Raw genomic sequence first — 23,140 nt, 5'->3', positions numbered from 1 at the left:
GGAGACCCAAAGAAGCTCCTGGCTTCAGATTGGCACAGCTCTGACTGTTGCAGCCAATTGGGGAGTGAACCATCGGATGGAAGATCTCTCTCTCCCTGTCTCTCTGTAACTCTTTCATATAAATAAATAAGTAAATAAATAAAGTTAAAAAAATGTTGGGGTAGGTGGTCACACAACTCAGTAAATTATCCACTTAAAAATTAGAATCAAGTGTGGAAAACCTGAACTTGGGCTGTATGTGAAGGGTTAAAAAGTTAAAAGCCGCTCCCCCCCCCCCAACCTCCTCTGGTGAACTTTCCTGACCTCGTTAGACTTGCTCTGCATAGCCATTAGTCAGTAAATTACCCCAATGTGAGCATAACCTCAGTTTCACCTAAGTGAGATAGAAGAAGTCACCATATATCTCTGCCTCCTGGACCCCTGACTCCACCATGTGTCCCTTATCGCCATTCGGCTGCATTCCTAGGTATCACTCCCTGTATTCATAAATCAACTGGTTGTAAAATCACTTAACTTGTATCAATTGTTTACTCTATACCACTGTCTGCATGCAATGATTGATTTTCTTTGTTTCAATGTGTATAAAAACCCCAACCCAAGACTATTCGAGGCCGCTTGCTCCCCTGTACTGGGACGGGGGCCCCAACATGTCGGAACATCAATAAACTTTACCCTTTGTTAATTACATGAGAGAAAGTCTCTTGGAGCGTTTTTGGGGTGGCAAGAGCAATTCAACTCTAATTCAACTGTAACATATGTATGCGAATATTACGACTGTTAATTTCTTCAGATGTGATAATGGGACTTAAAACCAGAGAGCAGGGGGAAAGAGGATGGGGAATACCAGGGTGACACTTTAGGCAGGGCAGTACTAAGTTTGTCCAACTAGAGCTTAACGGTACCATCCTCCACACATTGCGATCCCCTCACAAATGCTAACAAGAGTGTCTTTTAACAGCACGAAGTTGGAATCAGACTAAACATATAAAAATACGAGACTTACAATAAGTTGAGATTATGCCAGCTTGGGAAAAACCATTTTTCTTTTTTGACAGGCAGTTAGACAGTGATAGAGGTGTCTTCTGTTGGTTCACCCTCCAAATGGCCGCCACGGCCGGCGCACCACGCTGATCCGATGGCAGGAGCCAGGTGCCTCTCCTGGTCTCCCATGGGGTGCAGAGCCCAAGCACCTGGGCCATCCTCCACTGCACTCCCTGGCCACAGCAGAGGGCTGGCCTGGAAGAGGGGCAACCGGGACAGAATCCGGCGCCCCGACCGGGACTAGAACCCGGTGTGCCGGCGCCGCAAGGCGGAGGATTAGCCTAGTGAGCCGCAGCGCCGGCCAACAAATACACTCTGACTGGAGCCTCCACCCAGTCGATCTCTGTGCATTCCTCTCCGGAAACCCGAGTTTCCCGTGTCAGCTCCCGACAGGCGCCTCGCTTTCCCCCCTTCCCATCCTCGGGTGAACTTGTACCTCACGGAACCGGCGAGCTCACGGCTGACAAGGTGTTTCACAGCCCACACAGTGCGTGAGGCCACCATTACACGTTACAGCCACTGAAGCCACGACCCACGCCCCCGAGGAGCGGACCCCGCGGACCGCCGGGAGAGCCCCGCACGCACGGCCGCAGAACCACGCGCAGCCGGCGAAGCCGCGGGGCCCGGTACGCGGGACGCGCGCACGCATGCGCCGTCCGCACTCGGAAGCCTCGCGGTGCCCGGCCTCGAGGCCTGGTAGAGACTACGTTTCCCAGAAGTCATTGCGGCCGCGCCGGCGGTGCTTTGTGCGTCTGCGCCATCTTCCGGCTCCGGGCGGCCACTCCACCGCTGCCGGGCTGGGAGCGCTCAGCGGCGCCGGCGGCACCTGGGCCCGAGGCGGCGGCGCGTGAGGGCTTCTGGAGCTTTCCGGGCGTTCCTGGGAGTTAGCGGGAGCGAGACCCACGGCCAGGCAGGCCTCGGACCTGCGAGAAGCCGGGACGTCCGGCGCCGGCGCCAGTGTGTGGCTTTTCCCGCTCAGGACTACGTCTCCCGCCGGCCCCTGGGGCACGGGCCCCGCCAGCGCCCCCTTTCGGCGCCCAGCGTCATAGCCCAGGCCCCTGGACCTCGTAGGTGGGTGTGGAGGGGCCCGTGGCCCTTTCGAATACTAGCGTTTGGTTGAAACTGGGGTGCAGTGTGCTTCCATGCGTCCGCTGACACGCGGGTGCAGTAACTGCCTCCAGGACTCAATGACGTGATCCCAAAAGGTTTGGAACTAGTAGTAGTTTAGAAGCAGCCTGGCACTCGGGGACGTTTTAGACGACCTCGGTCGAATTCCCTGTTTAGCAGTGGAACAGGCGAGTCAATCCAGGCCCTGCGTGTGCGAGAGCGTTCTACGGCGATTCCAGTAATACTGACAGACGTCATCGTGCGACTGCCTGTTCCAGCATGTTCGGCAGCTCCAGGGACTATTTCACTTACGCATTGCTTAGAATTAAATGGCTGTGACGTGCAAGGTGCTGTCCAAAGTGCCACACACTTGACGATAAACTAGAGAAGTGGTTTAAACGAGAACGCTCTTAATACTTAGTATCTACCGTTCGAGTCGGTGGATGCATGGGCTTGGCTTTTGTTTTGCTGACTGATTTCATATTGTACAAAGGATACATATTATGGACTTTTTTTTTTTTTTGCTTGGCATTGCACACTAAAGCTGCCTCAGAATTAACCCAGTCATTTGGCACCAGAAGTGCCTGGTGTGTACTGATTTCCAGTTTTACGGCAGGTGACACTGTGTGTGCAGTTTTGTACACTGCCGTGTCTAATGGAAGGGCATATGCGTGTGCTGATAATGGAGCACTGGGCCTGCTCCATCTAAGTTGTCCACTTGTCCCCTGCAGCCCCACCCTGTTTCTTAGGGCAGAACCCATGCAGCCTCAGGTTGAGTTGTGGGGCTCTTTGTGAACTTGGACGTGCCAAAAAGAGCCAGGTAGCCTCCTGGTGTGACATTTGATACGTGACAAAGTCAGATGGCTCGGTGCTGGCAAGGCTTTATTTCGGACCGAGGATGCAGATTATGCGGGTGCTCTGTGATCCCTGGGCTGCTGAGAGCCCTCCTTGTCCTTGAGGTGGGATTCAGTGAGAACAGGTCTCAGCATTCCTCCCTCAGATTTGCGTCTGCAGAGAAGGCAGGACTTCTGAGTATTTAGTAGAAACAGGACAGAAAGAACCATGGTTCCCTGTCTCCTTGGCAGCTAATGGTGATGTCCTGAGGTTGTTTTAAGATGACGGTTTGTCCCAACGCTCTAATTTTTGTGGTTGGTGGAGGGCCAGCAGGCAGGGACTTGAACCTTGGCATTCTGGGAGCTGTCAGGCAAGCCTAGCCTCTCATGTTTGCTCTTTCCTCCCCCAGCTCTGCCACCTCAGGAGTCTGCCCTTCCCCAAGGGAGGATCCAGGAGGAGAACTCGTCAGCCCTTGAAATTCTAAAAGTCATGTCCCTCGTGAGTTTTAAAATCATGTAAATATTTGCTTATCCTGAAACTTGGCATGTGGGTTCCACGCAGGAATTCGGTTCTCAGAGGTTCCCATTTTAGGGAATTAAAAGGTCTGCACAACCAGTCCCTCTCCCATTGCTCCCTCCTCGTGGATTCATGCTGTATAGGATTCTGTATCTCCTCATGGTTCAGTCTTCTGCCAGGAGGCTAAGTGGAGCTGAAGTCCCTTTCCAATTAGGAATTGAGAGCATCCATTGTAGGAACTGAAGTTTGAAGAGACAGAAATCAGCACTTACTATTAGTGATTACATGGGGAAGTGGTGCTGGTTGGACTCAAATTCAGCCTTGTTGCAGTGTTCTGCTTTGGAAGAGAGTTATGTGTCCTTGTGTAATTGAGGCTTAGCTGGGACTCTATTAGAGATTAGGTGTTCAACCTCTAATTTGAAGTTGAAAGGTGTTTGATGCCGGGTCACTCTGCGTTAGCTTCCTCAGCTTATGAGCAACAGCTGTGCAGAGCTATGGCTGGTAGGTGATAGCAAGGGAGACAGTCAGATGGGCACATGTTTAGAACTTGAAAGTGCTTTGGAGATCTGATCCAACCTATGAATATAAAATAAACGAATGAGTCTTTCTTTTCACTTGATAGGAAACTGCACATTCAATAAAAGTGATCTTCATGTTTTTCTCATAAAAAATGCTTGTGATATGTTCTAATGTAGCAGTGAACTTAGCTCTTCAAGAAAGTGTTGACATACATGAAAATACTCTTTGTAATATAGAAAAAAATTGAAATTCTTAAAAATTTAATTGAGAGACAGATAGACCAAGCTCCCATCCATTGGTTCCCTCCCTAATGCCCAGAATGGCCAGGGCTGGCCTTTGGGATGGAAGCTGGGAACTGGGAACTCAATCCAAGCCTCCCATACGGGAGCAGGAACCCAGTTATTTGAGTCGTCATTGCTGCCTCGCAGAATTACATTACCAGGAAACTGATGTGACACATGGGCATCCCAACTACTAGGCTGAATACCCACACTTAAAACAGTTCTTATAGAATATTTTTATTTTTAAAAAAGATTTATTTATTCATTTGAAAGAGTTAGAGAGAGACAGAGAGGTCTTCTATCTGCTGGTTCACTCCCCAACTGGCCACAATGGCTGGAGCTGCACTGATCCGAAGCTGGGAGCCAGGAGTTTCTTTGGGTCTCCCACAAGGGTGCAGGGGCCCAAGGACTTGGGCCATCTTCTTCTGCTTTCCCAGGCCATAGCAGAGAGCAGGATCAGAAGTGCAGCAGCCGGGACTCGAACTGGTGCCCACATAGGATGCCAGCACTGGTGACCTTTACCTGCTGTGGCACAGTGCTGTCCCCTATAGAATATTTTTGAACAGAATATTTGAAGATAGTCCATCAAAAAGCTTTGTATTATTATTATTATTCTATGAAGATAAAAATGATAAATCTGTCACTTTGAGAATTTATTATGTGCCAAGCAGAGTAGACGACATGTTTAATACACTGTTTCTTACAGTAAGGAAAATTGCATTTGCTTTGATTTTCATGGTTTAGTCCCATCCCATATCTGTGCACAAGAGCTTTGATTTGAAATAGAATGGAGTGTTTCGGAATGTTTGAACATTTTGTTTTTCTCAGGCCCATAGTCCACTATCATCTGCTCACAACCAGCCCCTGCTTTCTTTTCATTAGAACAACCCCTTCCTGCAGAAACCCATGCGACTGCTCTCATACCACAGTGAAACATTGAAATACACATATATCATGCATGTCTGTTGTTTCAGGGGTCAGAGTTGTTCAGAGATGTGGCCATAGTCTTCTCTCAAGAAGAATGGCAATGGCTGGCACCTGTCCAGAGGGATTTGTACAGAGACGTGATGCTGGAGACCTACAGCAGCCTGGTCTCATTGGGTAAGGTAATCTGGTGTATGCTCATCCCTTCCTGGTCAGTTTCTGAGTACCTTCATTTTGTGACTAGATGCTCATTTTTGAGGTGAAAGTATAGCCCATTGGCTGAAGCTGCATCTTCCCACCCTCAGATGACTGTCATGTCTTCCCCTGGTGTCCCTGCAATGCCCCTTTTGCTCAGTGACCAAGCCCTGGTTCTGCTTCCCAACCTTATCCTCCCTCACGCCACCCCTCACACACACTATAATAAGGAGGCATGTTTCATCTCCAGGTCTTTGCATATCCAAACCTGATGTGATCTCCTTTCTGGAGCAAGGCAGAGAGCCCTGGATAGAGGAGAGGGTGACGGTAGGAGACCTGTGTCCAGGTGAGTGAGACATCAGTGGGAAGGGAGCAGCTACTGCAGGTTCACATGTTAGCTGATTGGCAAGGAAGTAGGCTCTTTCATTGGAAAATCTTCCTCCAAGTTGCCAAATTCAGAAAGTGTAGCTTATCATCTTTGTTGGTTTGTCAGTAGCATATGACTAGAGTAGTAGTTCTTTCCTTCCTGAAACATTTGAAAATTCCATTTGCATTTTAGGGCTACAATACAAATATGGTGGTTCCTGAGGAAAGCATTTTCTCTTTAGGAAGATGTTTCTGTCTTTTGACCACTTCTCTTTTTCTATCCAGTTAGCAAATTTTTTATTATCTGAAAGGCAGAAAGGAGGATCTTTCATCCAGTGGTTCACTCCCCAAATGCCTGCAACAGCCAGAGGTGGGCTGTGCAGAAGCCAAAACTCAGTACAAGTTTCTCATGTTAGTGGCAGGGACCCAACTACTTGAGCCATTGGTGCTGCTTCCCAGGGTGTGTGTTACAGGAAGCTAGAATCAAAAGTGGAGTTGGGACTCAAACGTAGGCACTGTGATATGGGATATGGATACCCCAAGGGGTTTCTTAACCCCTGTGCCACTCACACCATTTGACTACTTTTCTAAAGGAACAAGTTGGTCAGCAAATACATATTGAGCCTTTATTATGCACCATAGAATGTGCTACAGTAAACTTTGGTAAGGTAGGCAGACTTAATCCCTGCCTTCATGGAATTGATCCTGTAGGGAGAATTCGACATTTACACACACACATACACAAAACTTATACTGTGGGGAGAAAATAGGCATTCACATACATGCATGTGTATGCAGATACATGAAAGAAAAAGCCGTTTCTGTTGGGGTGCATTTGGGACTGGTGACCTCTCCAAGTATAAGACAGTTTAGCTGAGACATGGTAGTTGAATTGTAGTTGGGAAAATATCAGCTGTAGCTGGTGTGTGTCAAAGACTTGCCCAGGGGAAGCACTGGTACCTCTGAGAGACAGGATGACTAATGTGGCTGGAGTTGGAAGCAAGGCAAGGAGCACAAAGGAAAAATAGGAATGGCAGCCATGTTAAGGGGTTTGGATTCTATCTGTGGGCAGCCACTGGAGGAGAGGGCCACGCTATGATTTGTGGGAACTTTAAGAACATATGAATGTCCTCTCAACAGATTTTTCATTTGCCAGATTCAGAATCCATTGAGAGTTCTCTCTGTCAGATCTTGCCTACGATGACTACAAAATAGTGATTTAAAAAAAAAAAAAAAAGCTTTATTCTTCCTCATTCATTAGTTAGCTTATTTATAAAGAAGAACTTTTTCCTTTTCATCATTTATGCATTTATTTTTATCAAAAATTTTTATTTATCAAATATTTTTATTTTATTATTTATCAAATATTTTTATCAAATATTAGTCAATCTTACATCACTTAAATTACATCCCATACCATTATTTATCATCGTGTTCATATTTTTCCAGATTTAGCCAGTGAGAATCCTTTCATCCTGGTTGCTGGGTTCTTTAGACAGAATCCCTATCATTTTTTCTTTTTTGTAAGTACATATTTAACTTCTAACAATTTAAATAAAAGTCATCTGGTTAACAAATATGGAGCCAGTGCACATGATTTACAGCCATCTACATAAATGCAAGAATAGCAAACCTCACATGAATCAAAAGATACCAGCTCTTAAAAACTTGACTTTAGTTATGAGTGATAGGCCATTATTTAATTCTTTATATATGCAGTGTATACATTCAAATAATTTAGCAAAAGCTAAAATAAAACAATTTAGATCTCTTAAAAAAGATTAGTGTAAAAGTCATTAATCTATACAATGATTAATAAGAAATACAATGGCATGATGAGGAAGAAATTTGAATGGGCAAAAAATACATTGTCTAAAATACTCTTTTTAAAATGCAATTTTTTTTTTAAGATTTATTTATTTATTTGAAAGTCAGAGTTACACAGAGAGAGGAGAGGCAGAGAGAGAAAGAGAGAGGAAGGTCTTCCATCCGATGGTTCACTCCTCAGTTGGCCGCAATAGCCGGAGCTGTGCTGATCTGTGCTGATCTGAAACCAGGAGCCAGGAGCTTCTTCCGGGTCTCCCACATGGGTGCAGGGGCCCAAGGACTTGGGCCATCCTCTACTGCTTTCCCAGGCCATAGCAGAGAGCTGGATGGGAAGTAGAGCAGCCAGGTCTTGAACTGGCGCCTATAAGGGATGCTGGGGCTTCAGGCCAGGGCATTAACCCTCTGTGCCACAGCGCTGTCCCCCCCCCCCCTTTTTGAAGATTTATTTATTTGAAAGAGTTACACAGAGAGAGTAGAGGCAGAGAGGGAGGGAGAGAGAGAGAGAGAGAAATGCAATTTAAATCATTGTTAAATATCTGAGGTGTCTTCAAAAAGTTCATGGGAGGTGCATATTATGAAAAAACTGAATGGATTCCAAAATATTTTTGCAGGAAAATAAAGTTATCTTTCAATTCGATTTTGTACTCCCATCCTTGAAACTGGATAACTTATAAAGAGGTTTATTTGGTTTGTGATTCCCAAACGGGATGGCACTGGAGTCCCAGTAATGGGCTCATGGTGATTTCACAGTGGCAGAAAAGCAGGAAGGGAACTGGCTGCTGCGCAGGGGCCCTAGCACCTGGAGAGGCCTCATTCAATAACAGCCTCCTCTCAGGAGAGCTGACTCAGTCACATGATACCTGCCCTCCTCTGAGATGGGCGTTAGTCCCTTCCAGTGGCGGTCACTGCCCCCCCGCCCCCATCCTCTAATCACTCCTTTTTAAAGGTTCCACCGCCTCAATATTGTTACACTAGGAACCCAGCTTTCAGCACCATGCTAATTTTACTGTCCCACAGTCTACTGCAGTCTCTTAGTTTTCTTTCTTTCTTGTAAGATAACAACTAGGTGTCTTTAACCATTGAGTAAATAATACATAAGTAGCCATCATAATGGTTGTGTTTGCAGTTTATATCGCCAGATGAATAGTTGGACCACAGCAAAAAGACCCATAGACTTCCTCTTGAACATTCAAACACAGTATCTGAGCTAATATCTTTGAAGTCCTTTTTATATGATCTTGTTGCAGTGATACATAAATGCACAGTAGTTGTGACGTAAAATTTTAAAGTGACAGCCAACATCATTCCCACAAAAATCTGATGCCTTTTCAGTCTTCAGTATTTTCCATGGTAGAGGCAATCCTGTATTTCAGTAGTTTTCGCTTAGCATTTTCACAAATAGTAAAATGAGTTAATCTCTGATACACCACTGTGTGCAGCAGACATGTGCCCATGACATCCTCTAAGGCCACCCATCTGGTAAACTTTATGGCCGCAGTTAAAAGCATTCATTTGCTTTCTGCCATGGATCCTCACATCAAGCTTTAAGGAGACTTTTTAGTTCACGTGGAGTTACGTACTGTAACTGAGACTTGCCACTGTAGCTGCAATCTTGCCCCGTGTGTCAAATCAGGACCACATATCCCATTCAACTTGTTCTAGGAATTTGAATTAGCAGTGAAGTTTGTTGCTTTGCAAGGATGCCCATCTCCAGTAAACTGGACCTAATCCTTTAAACAAGGAACAAGAGCCTTCTTTTACCAAGGTTACCTTTAAGCAGTGGAAAGATCCAAAGGAGGCTTCTGCTCAGTTGGTGCTCAGCTCAGTGTTGGATACAGGAACTGTCACAGAAGGTGGCAGCAGCATAACCATAACTTCCACTGGGTATGTGAAAATAACTGCTACCGTACTGCCACATCCCTGGCAGGCTCTGGCTCGTTCCTTTTCCCACATGTCCTCTGGCCACTGAGGCAGGGTGTGGATCCAGCGCCACACTCATTCCGTTGCTTTTATTTGCATTCTTTAACGTTGTAAAATACTCATAAAACATTTTAATTACGTGTACAATTTAATAATATTATATTCATGTTATACAACTGTTAACTAATTTCATCTTGTGAAATCCTCACTTAAAAATGTATTCTATTGGGTATAACTTAAATTAATAAAGTACATGTTTTGAATATAATATTGATAAGTGTTGACAGATTTCTACACTCATGTAACCACCAACACAATCGAGACAGAATATCTGCTTTACCCTGATAGTTCTCTGTGTTCCTTATTGCTCAGTTTCTCAGCCTCAGGCAACCAGTGATTTCTTATTGTCACTCTACAGATTATTTTTGTCTTTTCTAGAGTCTCATGGAAACACTCATTTAAAAAAACATGGTTCAGAGATGAGTGAGTCACACTAGCATTTTAGACCTGTTGTTAATCAGTTCTCACTTGGTTACCTCCCTCATCTCACCTCATGATATTTTCCCTTTCTCTCTTCTGCCTGTTCACTTTGCAGTTGCCTAACCACAGGAAGGGGCTGTAGCTGTTTTCGGTCTGTACCTTCAGTTTTGTCTACAGTCCTCTTTCCAGGGAAGGGAATACAAAACACTTGCTTTTTTGTTCTTTTTCAGTGTTGGAGTCCCAATATGATACCAGGGTATCATCTCCAGAGCAGCCTGTTTGTGAAATTGAGGTACCCCAGTGGGGGATAAGGGAGTGTCTCACAAGTAATGATCTTGAGCATTCAAGTGTCCAAGATGATTGGGATGGCAGAAGCCAGTTTGACAGACAGCCAGGAAATCCAGATAGACCTTTCAATCAAATGTTAATCAGTCACGAAGAAATGCCCACTTTTGACCAGCAATCATCCCTTACTTTTTATCAGAAAATTCATACTGAAGACAAACATTTTGTATATAACAAATGTAGAAAAAGCTTCTGGCAAGAGGATTTTCTTATTAATCATCAAGGAATTCATACTAATGAGAAACCCTATAAATGTAAGGAATGTGGGAAGGCCTTTAAATATGGCTCACGACTAATTCAACATGAGAATATTCATTCTGGAAGGAAACCCTATGAATGTAAGGAATGTGGGAAGGCCTTCAATTCTGGATCGAATTTCATACAACACCAGAGAGTTCATACTGGGGAGAAACCTTATGAATGTAAGGATTGTGCAAAGGCCTTTAGTCGAAGTTCACAGTTGATTGAACATCAGCGAATTCATACTGGAGAGAAACCATACCAGTGTAAAGAATGTGGCAAGGCCTTCAATCGGATCTCACATCTTAAAGTACATTACAGAATCCATACTGGTGAAAAACCCTATGCTTGCAAGGAATGTGGGAAGACCTTTAGTCATCGGTCTCAGCTGATTCAACACCAGACTATTCATACTGGCAGAAAACTCTACGAGTGTAAGGACTGTGGGAAGGCCTTTAATCAGGGCTCAACTCTTATTCGACATCAGAGAATTCATACTGGTGAGAAACCGTATGATTGTAAAGTATGTGGAAAGACATTTAGAGTGAGTTCACAGCTTAAGCAGCATCAGAGAATTCACACTGGAGAGAAACCCTACAAATGTAAAGTATGTGGAAGGGCCTTCAAACGGGTTTCGCATCTTACTGTGCATTATAGAATTCATACAGGTGAGAAACCATATGAGTGTAAGGAATGTGGGAAGGCCTTTAGTCATTGCTCACAACTGATTCAACATCAAGGAACTCATACTGAGAAAAGACCCTATAAATATAAGGACTGTAGGAGGACCTTAATTCACGATTTAACTACTGTTCAACGTCAGAAGCTGCATAACAGAGAAACACATGTGAATATAATAAATGTAGAAAGGCCTATCAGCACGTATCCCTTATTAATTATCAGAGAATTTATGTTGGCAAGCAGCCATATGAATGAAAGTAACAAGGAAAGCCTATTAGGTTAGGCTGATCCAAGCTAACACCTGTGTCTTGGAGAAAGTCTTCAGGACTCTAATACAAGTGAGGATACATTCGCTTAGAGGTTATCGTATGTCAGAAAATTTCTATCCCAAGAAAAATTTTATGGTTGTAAATGGTTTAACCCATGGCTGCCTGAGAAGCAGAGGAAGAAGGGAAAAAGATGTTTAATATGTTTCAGAATCACATTTTCTAACCACATTGTAATAATCATAACAAAAGCCTGAAGTTTTCCTTTTCTTGGAAATAGAAAACAAAAAGCCAAATTACTCTCAGGTTCACAAAAAAATAAAACAGAATTACCATGGATGATAATGAATAAGCTGCCAAAAGATGCACCCAGAACCACCCGCAGTGGAATCTTTACAGCCAAGGTCATGTATCTACATGAAACCTGAAAGACTATATCAAATACACATTAAATGCATTATTCTAGACTGCCAAGCATCCAGGAAATGGAAGAACGAAATAAAGGCAGAGTGAGGGTAGTCCAGGAATCTCAGTTTTAATTACTTTGTGATTCAGGAGTGGTCTAAATTTGGGAGTGTTTCTTAATTGGGGTTATCTGTTAGGAATTCCATGACAGACAAATACTGGTTGCCTACCCAGCACCCATGCCCTCTTTCCCTTAATGGAAGCCTTTGCCTTGCCTTAGAGTCTGAAAATATCAGATACTAACTTTTTAGTGTGTGCAGCTTTGGGTGGCCATATGTCCCCCAGTGGTGGCCAGTGTTGTCTGCTGGGGGTTTGGGGAAAGAGTTTTCTCATTCAGAAGAGATGTATTGTGTGGTGGAATGAGAAGGCTGTGCCAAGTAGCCGTTGACAAATGAGCTTCAGTTACTCAGGAATGGCTTTGAAACCCACCTGGCAACCAAGCCTGCCTGGCAACAGGCTGAGATTGGATGGCTTTGGAAACCACCTGGCATCAGAGCCTTCCTGGCAACAGGCTGTGATTGATTAGGGCATAAACCACACCTTGACCGGATTGGCTATCTTGGTTATTTAAGCTGCTGTACCAACTGAAATAAACGAGTCTACGGCTGCTTGCCTCTGGCCTGTTTTCACCCAGCTCCCGGGGTCTGTGTGGTGATCCCGCGCCTCTTGCCCCCACCACACTCCTCCTCTCAGAATGAATCCACAGCAACAGTATTGGAAGACTCCTTTTCTCACTTCTTGCTTGTAAACATCTTGCCATGCGAGCGTGATGCCTGCAGCTGTCTTGGAACCAGGAGGAGAAAACAGGATTCAGACAAGCTGACCCAGATCAACAACACTCAACTAGAACTGCTTCTTTGATGCCTTGTTATAAGAAAACTAAACCTTTATTGGTGAAGTTACTGTTGGTTGTGTATTTTGTAAACTTGTAACCAATAGCATACTAAGTAAAATTTTACTTTATTATGATTGATAAAAGTGGCCCGGAGATACCTACTGTTTTGAATTTTACATTTTTTTTCTTTGTGGCTAAATAGAGGATTGATTTTTGTGTATGTTCCATGAATATTGAGAAAATACATATTTTAGGGTACACATTTCTAATAAGTATCAAGCCAATGAATTATAATGATAAAATTCTCCCATGTTTTACATAATTTGACTTACAGGCACAGAATTTCTTAAAATTGAAGTTTTTTTGAACCTAGATCTTGAACTTCCAGAGACATTTGCTTTTTAATTTATGTTCTTTGCCTATAAAATACATTACTAACCCTTCATTATGAATTGTAGGTTTTATAATTACATAATAACCAATTTTGCCTACCACAGAGGTTTACTAGCCAAATCCAGCCTGCTGCCTCTTTGATGAATAAAGTCTTACTGGAACACAGCCATGCTCATTTGTTTATCATCTGACTGCATCTGCACAGCTACATCAGAAATGAGTAGGCACAGCAGTTTACATGACCACAAAAGCATACTTAGTCTCTGACTCTTAAAGTTTGCCAACCCTTGGCCTAGGGCAGTTCTTTTGGTACCTGATGTTTGTTTGCCTGGTACACTTGCTGATCCATTGGTTTTCAGCCTGTCACTTGATCTGTTATTTCTTATTAAAGAAAAATTTAGCTGAGTTTTAAAACTCAAAGGATTAATTGGAATTTCCACTGTGCCCTTAGGATAGTGGTTATCTCCCCATCTTAATAGTCATTACTTGATCAGAATGACCTCACACACTTTTTTTTTTGACAGGCAGTGGACAGAGAGAAAAGTCTTCCTTTTCCATTGGTTCACCCCCCAATGGCCACTGCGCACTGTAGCCGGCGCACTGCGCTGACCCAAAGCCAGGAGCCAGGTGCTTCTCCTGGTCTCCCATGCGGGTGCAGGGCCCAAGGACCTGGGCCATCCTCCACTGCACTCCCAGGCCACAGCAGAGAGCTGGCCTGGAAGAGGGGCAACAGGGACAGAATCTGGTGCTCCAGTCAGGATTAGAACCTGGGGTGCCAGCGCTCCAGGTGTAGGATTAGCCTATTGAACTGCAGTGTGGGCCTGATCTCACAAGAAGTATGAAAGGGAGTTTAAGCTGCCGAGAATGTGACTAATGGCAAGTCAGGAACAGATGGGTGCTGGAGCTGGTTGTGTGCCTGATAATGGTATTTTATTAGTCATGGATGTTAACATAGTTCATTGAAAAAGCTGCTTGATGGTTTAATCGTTAGGAGGAAATAGCGGGATATTATTTGGCATCTGAAAGATAAAAAGTTCTGTGTTAGGAGCGTTCAGTGTTTTGTTGACTGGGACAAGGCCTGTTCAGCCTAGATGCTTCCTGTGCTCTTAGTTATTTGTATCCCTTTACAGTCTGTTACAATAAATTCAGTCCTCTGGTCATGCTGCCTGGGCTAAATCAGATTAGTTTCCAACTTGAGCTGGCTTTCCCAAGGCCAGGCATTATTGATGTGTTGAACACTTTAGTCTGTTACAAGCTCAGTAGTTAGCTTTTGTTTGTGAGATATGGAAAGAAAAGATGTATTCAGTAGGAGGAGTACACTTGAAAGCTCATTTTTAAATCTTTCCACAAGCTAATGAAAACTGAGCTAATAGGTCTCTGAGTTCAATGTTTTGATACTTCTATTCTCAGACTTACCCATATTGCCACTAAATTTACACAAACTCAGTAATAATCATTGCTGGTCCCATTTTTCATTGCTTTCCAGTTTCAGTTCATATGCTACTTACTGGACTGTTGTCTTAGTTATTCATAGTTATTCAGTAAATGGTCATTTGTGACTCTATATTCCAAAATTTTCTTGCACCATCAGAAATTATATCTTAGGTGAGAACAACATTCTTGGACTGCAGGGTTTTTTTCTTATTACTCTACAGATGTCCTGTCAGTGAAGTCAGGCTTCTGGTCTTGGAGAAACCCAGTACTAGTCTGGTTATCTTGGCCTATATAGGTATATTTGTTTCCTATTGCTATTATAACAAATTATGCAAATTTAACAGCTTAGAACAGGTTTATTGAGGCTGGTGCTGTGTCCTGGGAGGCTAAGCCTCTGTCTTTGTCTCCAGTATTCCATGTGGGTGCTGGTTTGAGTCCTGGCTGCTTTTCTTCTGATCCAGCTCTCAGCTTATGGCCTGGGAAAGCAGTGGAAGATACCAAAGTGCCTGGGTCCCTGCACCTGTGTGGGAAACCCAGAAAAAGCTATTGGCTCCTGGCTCAGATCTGCTCAGCTCTGACCATTGTGGCCATTTGGGGAGTGAACCAGTGAATGGAAGACCTTCCTTATCTCTTCCTCTCTCTAGCTCTACCTCTTAAACAAATCTTTTAAAAAATACTATATTTTTAAAAAACATTTAGCTGGAAGTCAATATTCTGAATAGGTCTCTATAGACAAAAATCAAGATATTGGCAGGTGTGAGTTCTCCTTAGGAAGTAGAATGGGAGAATCCTTTTCTTGGCTTTTTCAGCTTCTAGAGGCTAACCCCATTTCTTGGCTTGGTGTCACTCTTCCATCTCAAAGCCAGCAGTTACCAGACAAGTCTGATGCTGACCCTTCTGCCTCTTTCCCACTTTTAGGGCCTCATATGTGTAATTCAGGATTATCTGACCTTAAAAGTCGTCTGATTAAGAACCTTAATTCCTTTAAAAAATGTGTCCATTTCTAAGGCAGAGTTAGAGAGGGTGATGATAGATCTTCTATCCACTGGGTCACTCCCCAAATGGCTGCAATGGCTGGGAATGGGCCAGTTTGAAACCAGGAGCTTCATTCAGGTCTCCCACTTAGATGGCAGGGGCCCAAGGATTTACACCATCTTCCACCTTCCAGGTGCATTAGTAGGGACCTGGATAGGAAGTGGAACAGCCGGAAGTGGAACTGGTGCATATTTTGGGATATTGGCATTGCAGGCAACAGGTTAACCTATTATGCTACAACACTGGCCCCAAGAACCTGAAATTCTTATCTGCAATTTAATTCCTCTTTGCCATGTGGCATATTTACAGATTTTCTGGGATTAGTTTTGTATTTGGCTGGCTCTAATTGGCTATCTCATTAAGAACATATTTCTGTCTGGCACTTGACAAAGGTTTATCTTTGAAATTTAGGATCATAAGTTGGATATGTAGTTTGGAGCCTTTAAAAAATTTTCATTTCAAGGAAATTTTTTCCTACATATTACTTTAGTAGTACTTCTTAATTGTTTCACTTTATTTTAAAATGTTAATATTTGGATTACTAGTATGACCTCATCATTCAAAAACCTGAAGATGTATAAAAGATGTACAGTAAAAAGAATTTTCCTGTTTTTTACTTACTTTTATTATACCAAGAAAAAAGTATCTCCCTGTGTTCTGATTCTCACGGTGTGAAATTCAGCCTCTTCCTAATGCCTCTGTTAATCCCACTAATCAAAATTCCTCAATATAACCTTGTGGTTAGATTTTTTTTTAAAGATTTATTTATTTGAAAGGCAGAGTTACAGAGAGGCAGGGAGAGAGGCGTTCCATCTGCTAGTTCACTACCCAAATGGGTGCAATGGCCAGAGCTGGGCTGATCAGGAGACAAGAGCTCTCTCCAGGTCTCCCAAATGGGTACAGGGGCCCAAGGACTTGGGCCATCTTCCACTGCTTTTCCAGGCCATAGCAGAGAGCTGGATCAGAAGTAGAATAGCCAGGACTTGAACTGGTGCCCATATGGGATGCTGCCACTGCAGGCAGTGGCTCTAACCACTATACCACATAGCCAGCCCCTAGATGATTTTTTTCTTTTTTGTAGGAGAAAAAAAAAAACACAGAAGAATTAAGAGACTTGCTGAGGAGTTCCAAGCTGGCTAAATAAGGAAAAGATGCACTGATGTTGATCATGAGAAGATACTAGTAAAATGGGAGGATCTGCTTTCCTAGGAGACAGTTGGAGAGAAGTTTTCAGTGAAAAGTCTGCAGAAAGAAGGGAGCCTCCCAGGAGCAGTGGAGATTGTAGAAACACACGGCAGCTCACAGGATGCCAGCACTGACTCCTGTGGCCAGCAGCAGGCAGGGGAGCCATCTTCCCAGAACAAGGTAAGAGGCAGGTACGGAATCCAGTGCTCCACTGGTGATCTTGTCTGGGGTAGAACCTTGTGAGCCCCACTAGCTGAGTCCAGACAGACGAGTTGGCAGAGAGCAGGGTGCCTCTTAACGTGAATGGAGGGCACTTGGCTCCCCTCCCCGCCTCCCAGCAAGGTGCCCAGCAACCAGAGTGGGAAGCCCCACTTCCAGAATAAGGCTAGTGGAGGCTGCTGCAGCCAGCATACCTCAGGTGAATTTTGTCACAGAAATTCAAAGTCCCCACTGACTTTCAATCTGGGCAGATGACTGGCTAGGGGCAGGGTGGCACTTAACTTTGTGGACAGAGGGCACATTGTTTTCCTTCCACCTTCCAAGGTGCCTGGTGACCAGCAGGGTAAGCACCGCCTTTGCAGAAAAAGGTGAGTGAAGACTGTGGCCTGTGCACCTATGATGGATTTTGTCAGAAATCCACAGTCCCCACTGACTTTGAGTCTGGCCTGGAACGTTGGGCATGGGGTAGGTTCCCACTTGGCACATTGCTCCCCTCCCCTCCCCTTCTCCCACCAAAGTGTCAGCCTCAGCTTGCCAATGTGGATCACCTGACACCTCTGTTGGGCAGTTAGCTGGCTTCAGGGATGGGGTGTGGGGGGATTATCTCTGGACCGATAGGCTCAAAGGGCAGAGAGTAGATCCCCTGCATCCTGCGACTGTGGGAACCCTACACCTTGTGACTGCAGCAGTCCTGTGATTGTGTGATAGGCTAGGAAACCAATAAAGGTGTGAGGTGTTGCCGGGTCTTTGGGCAATTACTGAGTCTGAGCCCAGAAGCTCAGAATGGACATGGTGGAGGGCTCCATGCTCACACTATGTACTTGAGGTGAGTTGGGAAGGGGGTGGTTGCAGCCACAGTGAACTCACCCTAGGCACTTGTTCCACCATGGCATAGAGAAGGATAGAGGCAGTGATCATGCCAGCCAGAGTGATCATCCTATCTTCTCTACTGACTATAGAGATCTACCACAAATAACTTGGGTGTCACCCTAGGCTCTTCCTCACTCAAAAATGCTGGCCAGAACTCCCTGGTCCCACCCACCACACACCTCTGGATATCCACCAAAGGTGGTGGCATTCCACTGCCTATAGGTCCTTCCCCTCAGAAGAGATATCAACAAGTGTTTCTCCAGATGAAAAAAATAAGCATATAACTAATAGAAACATGAACAAAGAAGACAACATTACTCCCCAAAATGATCACAATAACTTCAATATTAAGTTGTGAAGACAAGGAGATTGATGAAATGCCTGAAAAGGAATTCAAAAGAATGAGGGTAAGATTACTCAAAAACACCAAGTAGTTATATGAATTAAATAAATCTGAAAGTGATATGGATAAGAAATTCTTCTTGGAAACACAAATACTAATAAAAAACTGAAATGCTGGAAATGAAGAATTAATATGACAAATGAAAATACAGTGGAAAGCCTAGGCAACAGACTAAGTGAAGGAAAAGAAAGACTATCTGAACTGGAAGCTTTTGCAATAGACCAAAAAGAAGAAAAGGAGAAGGAAATATTTGTCCCTTTGGGACTGGCTTATTTTACTCAGCGTGATGTGTTCCAGATTCCTCCATTTTGTTGCAAATGACCAGATTTCATTGTTTTTGACTGGTGTATAGTATGTTATAGAGTACATGTCTCATAATTTCTTTATCCAGTCTACTGTTGATGAGCATTTAGGTTAGTTCCAGGTCTTCGCTAATGTGAATTGGGCTGCAACAAACATTAAGTTGAAGACAGCTTTTTTGTTTGCCAATTTAATTTCCTTTGGGTAAATTCCAAGGAGTGGGATGGCTGGGTCGAACGGTAGGGTTATCTTCAGGTTTCTGAGGAATCTCCAGACTGACTCCCATAGTGGCTTTACCAGTTTGCATACCCACCAAAAGTGGGTTAGTGTCCCTTTTTCCTCACATCCTCGCCAGCATCTGTTGTTGGTAGATTTCTGTATGTGAGCCATTCTCACCGGGGTGAGGTGAAACCTCATTGTGGTTTTGATTTGCATTTCCCTGATTGCTAATGACCTTGAACATTTTTTCATGTGCCTGTTGGCCATTTGGATTTCCTCTTTTGAAAATTGTCTATTGAGGTCCTTGGTCCATCTCTTAAGTGGGTTGTTGGTTTTGTTTTTGTGGAGTTTCTTGATCTCTTTGTAGATTCTGGTTATTAACCCTTTATCTGTTGCATAGTTTGCAAATATTTTTTCCCATTCTGTCGGTTGTCTCTTCACTCTCCTGACTGTTTCTTTTGCAGTACAGAAACTTCTCAATTTGATGCAATCCCAATAGTTGATTTTGGTTTTGACTGCCTGTGCCTCTGGGGTCTTTTCCAAGAAGTCTTTGCCAGTGTCAATATCTTGCAGGGTTTCTCCAATGTTCTCTAGTAATTTGATAGTGTCACGTCATAGATTTAGGTCTTTGATCCATGTTGAGTGGATGTTTGTGTAAGGTGTAAGGTAGGGGTCTTGTTTCATGCTTCTGCATGTGGAAATCCAGTTTTCCCAGCACCATTTGTTGAATAGACGGTCCTTGCTCCAGGAATTGGTTTTAGATCCTTGATCAAATATAAGTTGGCTGTAGATGTTTGGATTGATTTCTGGTGTTTCTATTCTGTTCATTGGTCTATCCATCTGCTTCTGTACCAGTACCATGCTGTTTTGATAACAACTGCCCTGTAGTATGTCCTGAAATCTGGTATTGTGATGCCTCCGGCTTTGTTTTTGTTGTACAAGATTGCTTTAGCTATTTGAGGCCTCCTGTGTCTCCATATGAATTTGAGCATCATTTTTTCCAGATCTGAGAAGATTGTCTTTGGTATTTTGATTGGTATCGCATTGAATCTATAAATTGCTTTTCAGAGAATGGACATTTTGATGATATTGATTCTTCCAGCCCATGAGCCTGGAAGATTTTTCCCTTTTTTGGTATCCTCTTCTATTTCTTTCTTAAAGATTTTGTAATTTTCATCATAGAGATCTTTAACGTCCTTGGTTAAGTTTATTCCAAGGTGTTTGATTGTTTTTGTAGCTATTGTGAATGGGATTGATCCTAGCAGTTCTTTCTCTGCCATGGCATTGCCTGTGTATTCAAAGGCTGTTGATTTTTGTGCATTGATTTTATATCCTGCTACTTTGCCAAACTCTTCTATGAGTTCCAATAGTCTCTTAGTAGAGTTCTTTGGATCCCCTAAATAAAGAATCATGTCATCTGCAAAGAGGTATAGTTTGAGTTCTTCCTTCCCAATTTGTATTCCTTTAATTTCTTTTTCTTGCCTGAATAGAATGCTGGCCGTGGGTTTTCATAAATTGCTTTGGTTGTATTGAGGAATGTTCCTTCTATACCCAGTTTGCTTAGAGTTTTCATCATGAAAGGATGTTGAATTTTATCGAATGCTTTCTCGGCATCTTTTGAGATAATCATATGGTTTTTCTTCTGCAGTCTGTTAATGTGGTGCTTCACATTGATTTGCAAACATTGAACCATCTCTGCATACCAGGGATAAATCCCCCTTGGTCTGGGTGGATGATTTTTCTGATGTGTTGTTGTATTTTTTTTTTTTTTACAGGCAGAGTGGACAGTGAGAGAGAGAGAGAGAGAGAAAGGTCTTCCTTTTGCCATTGGTTCACCCTCCAATGGCCGCCGCAGCCAGCACACCGCACCTATCCAAAGGCAGGAGCCAGGAGCTAGGTGCTTCTCCTGGCCTCCCATGGGGTGCAGGGCCCAAGCACTTGGGCCATCCTCCTCTGCACTCCCGGGCCACAGCAGAGAGCTGGCCCGGAAGATGGGCAACCAGGACAGAATCCGGCGCCCCAACTGGGACTAGAACCCAGTGTGCCAGTGCCGCTAGATGGAGGATTAGCCTGTTGAGCCGTGGCGCCGGCCAGTGTTGTTGTATTCCATTGGCGAGAATTTTATTGAGGATTTTTGCATCTATGTTCATCAGGGATATTGGTCTGTAATTTTCTTTCAATGCTGCATCTTTATCCAGCTTAGGGATTAAGGTGATGCTGGCTTCATAGAAAGAATTTGGGAGGATTCCCTCTTTTTCAATTGTTCTGAATAGTTTGAGAAGAATTGGAGTTAGTTCTTCTTTGAATGTCTGATAGAATTCAGCAGTGAATCCATTTGGTCCTGGGCTTTTCTCTGTTGGGAGGGCCTTTATTACTGTCTCAATCATGCTGAGTGAAATAAGCCAGTCCCAAGGGACAAATATCATACATTCTTCCTGGTCAGTGACAACTAACCGAGACCAAAAAGGAAACCTGTTGATGTGAAATGGACACTATGAGAAACAGTGACTTGATCAGCCCTTGTCCCGACTGTTGATGAACAACTTAATACTTTACCCCTTTTAGTATTTTTTTTGTTCCACTTAATACTATTGATTGAACTCTATAATTGATACACAATTATTCTTAAGTGTTGAAACTTAACTGAAAAGTGATACCTGTTAAATATATGGGTGGGAATAAGAGAGGGAAGAGATGTACAATTTGGGACATGCTCAATCCCAAATTATCTTGCCCCAAGTGGTAGAGTTAGAAATGTGCCAGGGGATTCCAATTCAATCCCATCAAGGTGGCATGCACCAATGCTTTCTCACTAGTCCAAGTGATCAGTTTCTTTTCACAATTGATCATAATGAAAGGACTAAGAGCCAAAGGGATCACATAAACAAGTCTAGTGCCTACTAATACTAACCGATAGAATAAAGGGGAGAGCGATCCAACATGGGAAGTGAGATACTCAGCAGACTCATAGAATGGCAGATGTCCTGAACAGCACTCTGGCCTCAGAATCAGCCCTAAAGGCATTCAGATACAGCTGAAAAGCCCATGAGAGTATTTCAGGCATGAAAAGCCAAGACACTCTGGCAAAAAAAAAAAAAAATGACCTAAATGAAAGATGTCTGTGAGTGAGATCCCAGTGGAAAGAACAGGTCATCAAAGAAGGAGGTACCTTTCTCTGAAGGGAGGAGAGAACTTCCACTTTGACTACGACCTTGTCTAAATATGATTAGAGTCAGAGAACTCAAAAGGCCTCCATAGACTTGGCAACTCCTGTCAAGATCCTAGGGTGATTACTGACACCATAAACAAGAGTGTCAAATTGTTAAGTCAACAACAGGAGTCACTGTGCACTTCCTCCTCGTGTAGGATCTCTGTCCTTAATGTGCTGTACATTGTGATTTAATGCTATAACTAGTACTCAAACAGTATTTTACTCTTTGTGTTTCTGCAAACTGTTGAAATCTTTACTTAATATATGCTAAATTATTCTTCTGTATATAAAGATATTTAAAAATGAATCTTTTTTTTTGACAGGCAGAGTGGACAGTGAGAGAGAGAGAGAGAGAGAGAGAGGTCTTCCTTTTGCCGTTGGTTTACCCTCCAATGGCTGCTGCGGCCAGCGCACTGGGTGATCCAAAAGCAGGAGCCAGGTGCTTCTCCTGGTCTCCCATGGGGTGCAGGGCCCAAGCACTTGGGCCATCCTCTGCTGCACTCCCGGGCCACAGAGAGCTGGCCTGGAAGAGGGGCAACCGGGACAGAACCCGGTGCCCCAATTGGGGCTAGAACCCAGTGTGATGGTGCCGCAAGGTGGAGTATTAGCCTATTGAGCCGCGGCACTGGAAAAATGAATCTTGAAGTGAATGGAAGAGGAGAGGGAGTGGGATGGGGAGGGTTGTGGGTGGGATGGAAGTTATGGGGGGGGAGCCATTGTAATCCATAAGCTGTACTTTGGAAATTTATATTCATTTAATAAATGTTAAAAAAAATAAAAGGAGAAGGATAGGAAGAAGAAGATGGAAAACAGAAGAGTTTTCAGGACCTATGGGACACCATCAAGTGACAACCTACACATGTCTTAGGAATTCTGAAGGTATAGAAAAACAATGCTTAGAAAATTTATTCAGTGAGGCCAGCACTGTGGCTCACTAGGCTAATCCTCCACCTTGCAGTGCCGGCACACCGGGTTCTAGTCCCGGTCAGGGTGCTGGATTCTGTCCCAGTTGCTCCTCTTCCAGGCCAG

At 43.8% G+C, this 23,140-nt stretch overlaps 1 protein-coding gene and 1 long non-coding RNA gene across 4 annotated transcripts; one reads left to right on the top strand and one right to left on the bottom strand.

Moving 5' to 3' along the window:
* Positions 1–1,769: 1,769 nt before the first annotated feature.
* On the top strand, positions 1,770–13,400 carry ZNF582 (zinc finger protein 582). Of its 3 annotated transcripts, none has more exons than XM_070063460.2 (5): positions 1,770–2,112; positions 3,392–3,497; positions 5,273–5,399; positions 5,668–5,763; positions 10,241–13,400. In XM_070063460.2, the coding sequence occupies exons 3-5, from the start codon at positions 5,366–5,368 to the stop codon at positions 11,557–11,559; spliced, it is 1,449 nt and encodes a 482-aa protein (XP_069919561.1). In that variant the 5' UTR covers positions 1,770–2,112; positions 3,392–3,497; positions 5,273–5,365; the 3' UTR covers positions 11,560–13,400. The 3 variants fall into 3 exon arrangements, with proteins under 3 accessions (XP_069919561.1, XP_069919560.1, XP_069919562.1); XM_070063459.2 differs by having other exon boundaries at positions 1,771–2,112; positions 3,392–3,480; XM_070063461.2 differs by lacking the exon at positions 3,392–3,497 and having other exon boundaries at positions 1,771–2,112.
* On the bottom strand, positions 5,748–22,659 carry LOC149120697 (uncharacterized). The gene is made up of 2 exons (XR_016225128.1): positions 12,492–22,659; positions 5,748–12,436 (listed from the first exon to the last, which is right to left on the bottom strand). It is a non-coding gene; the product is annotated as an uncharacterized LOC149120697 (long non-coding RNA).
* Positions 22,660–23,140: the final 481 nt, after the last annotated feature.

This window comes from Oryctolagus cuniculus, chromosome 18 (genome assembly GCF_051225735.1).
Source record: "Oryctolagus cuniculus isolate XC-2025 breed Fujian yellow rabbit chromosome 18, ASM5122573v1, whole genome shotgun sequence".
In the NCBI taxonomy this organism is placed as follows: domain Eukaryota; kingdom Metazoa; phylum Chordata; class Mammalia; order Lagomorpha; family Leporidae; genus Oryctolagus; species Oryctolagus cuniculus.
Note: the sequence above shows the minus strand (reverse complement) of the source record. Positions and strands in the feature narration are given on the sequence as shown.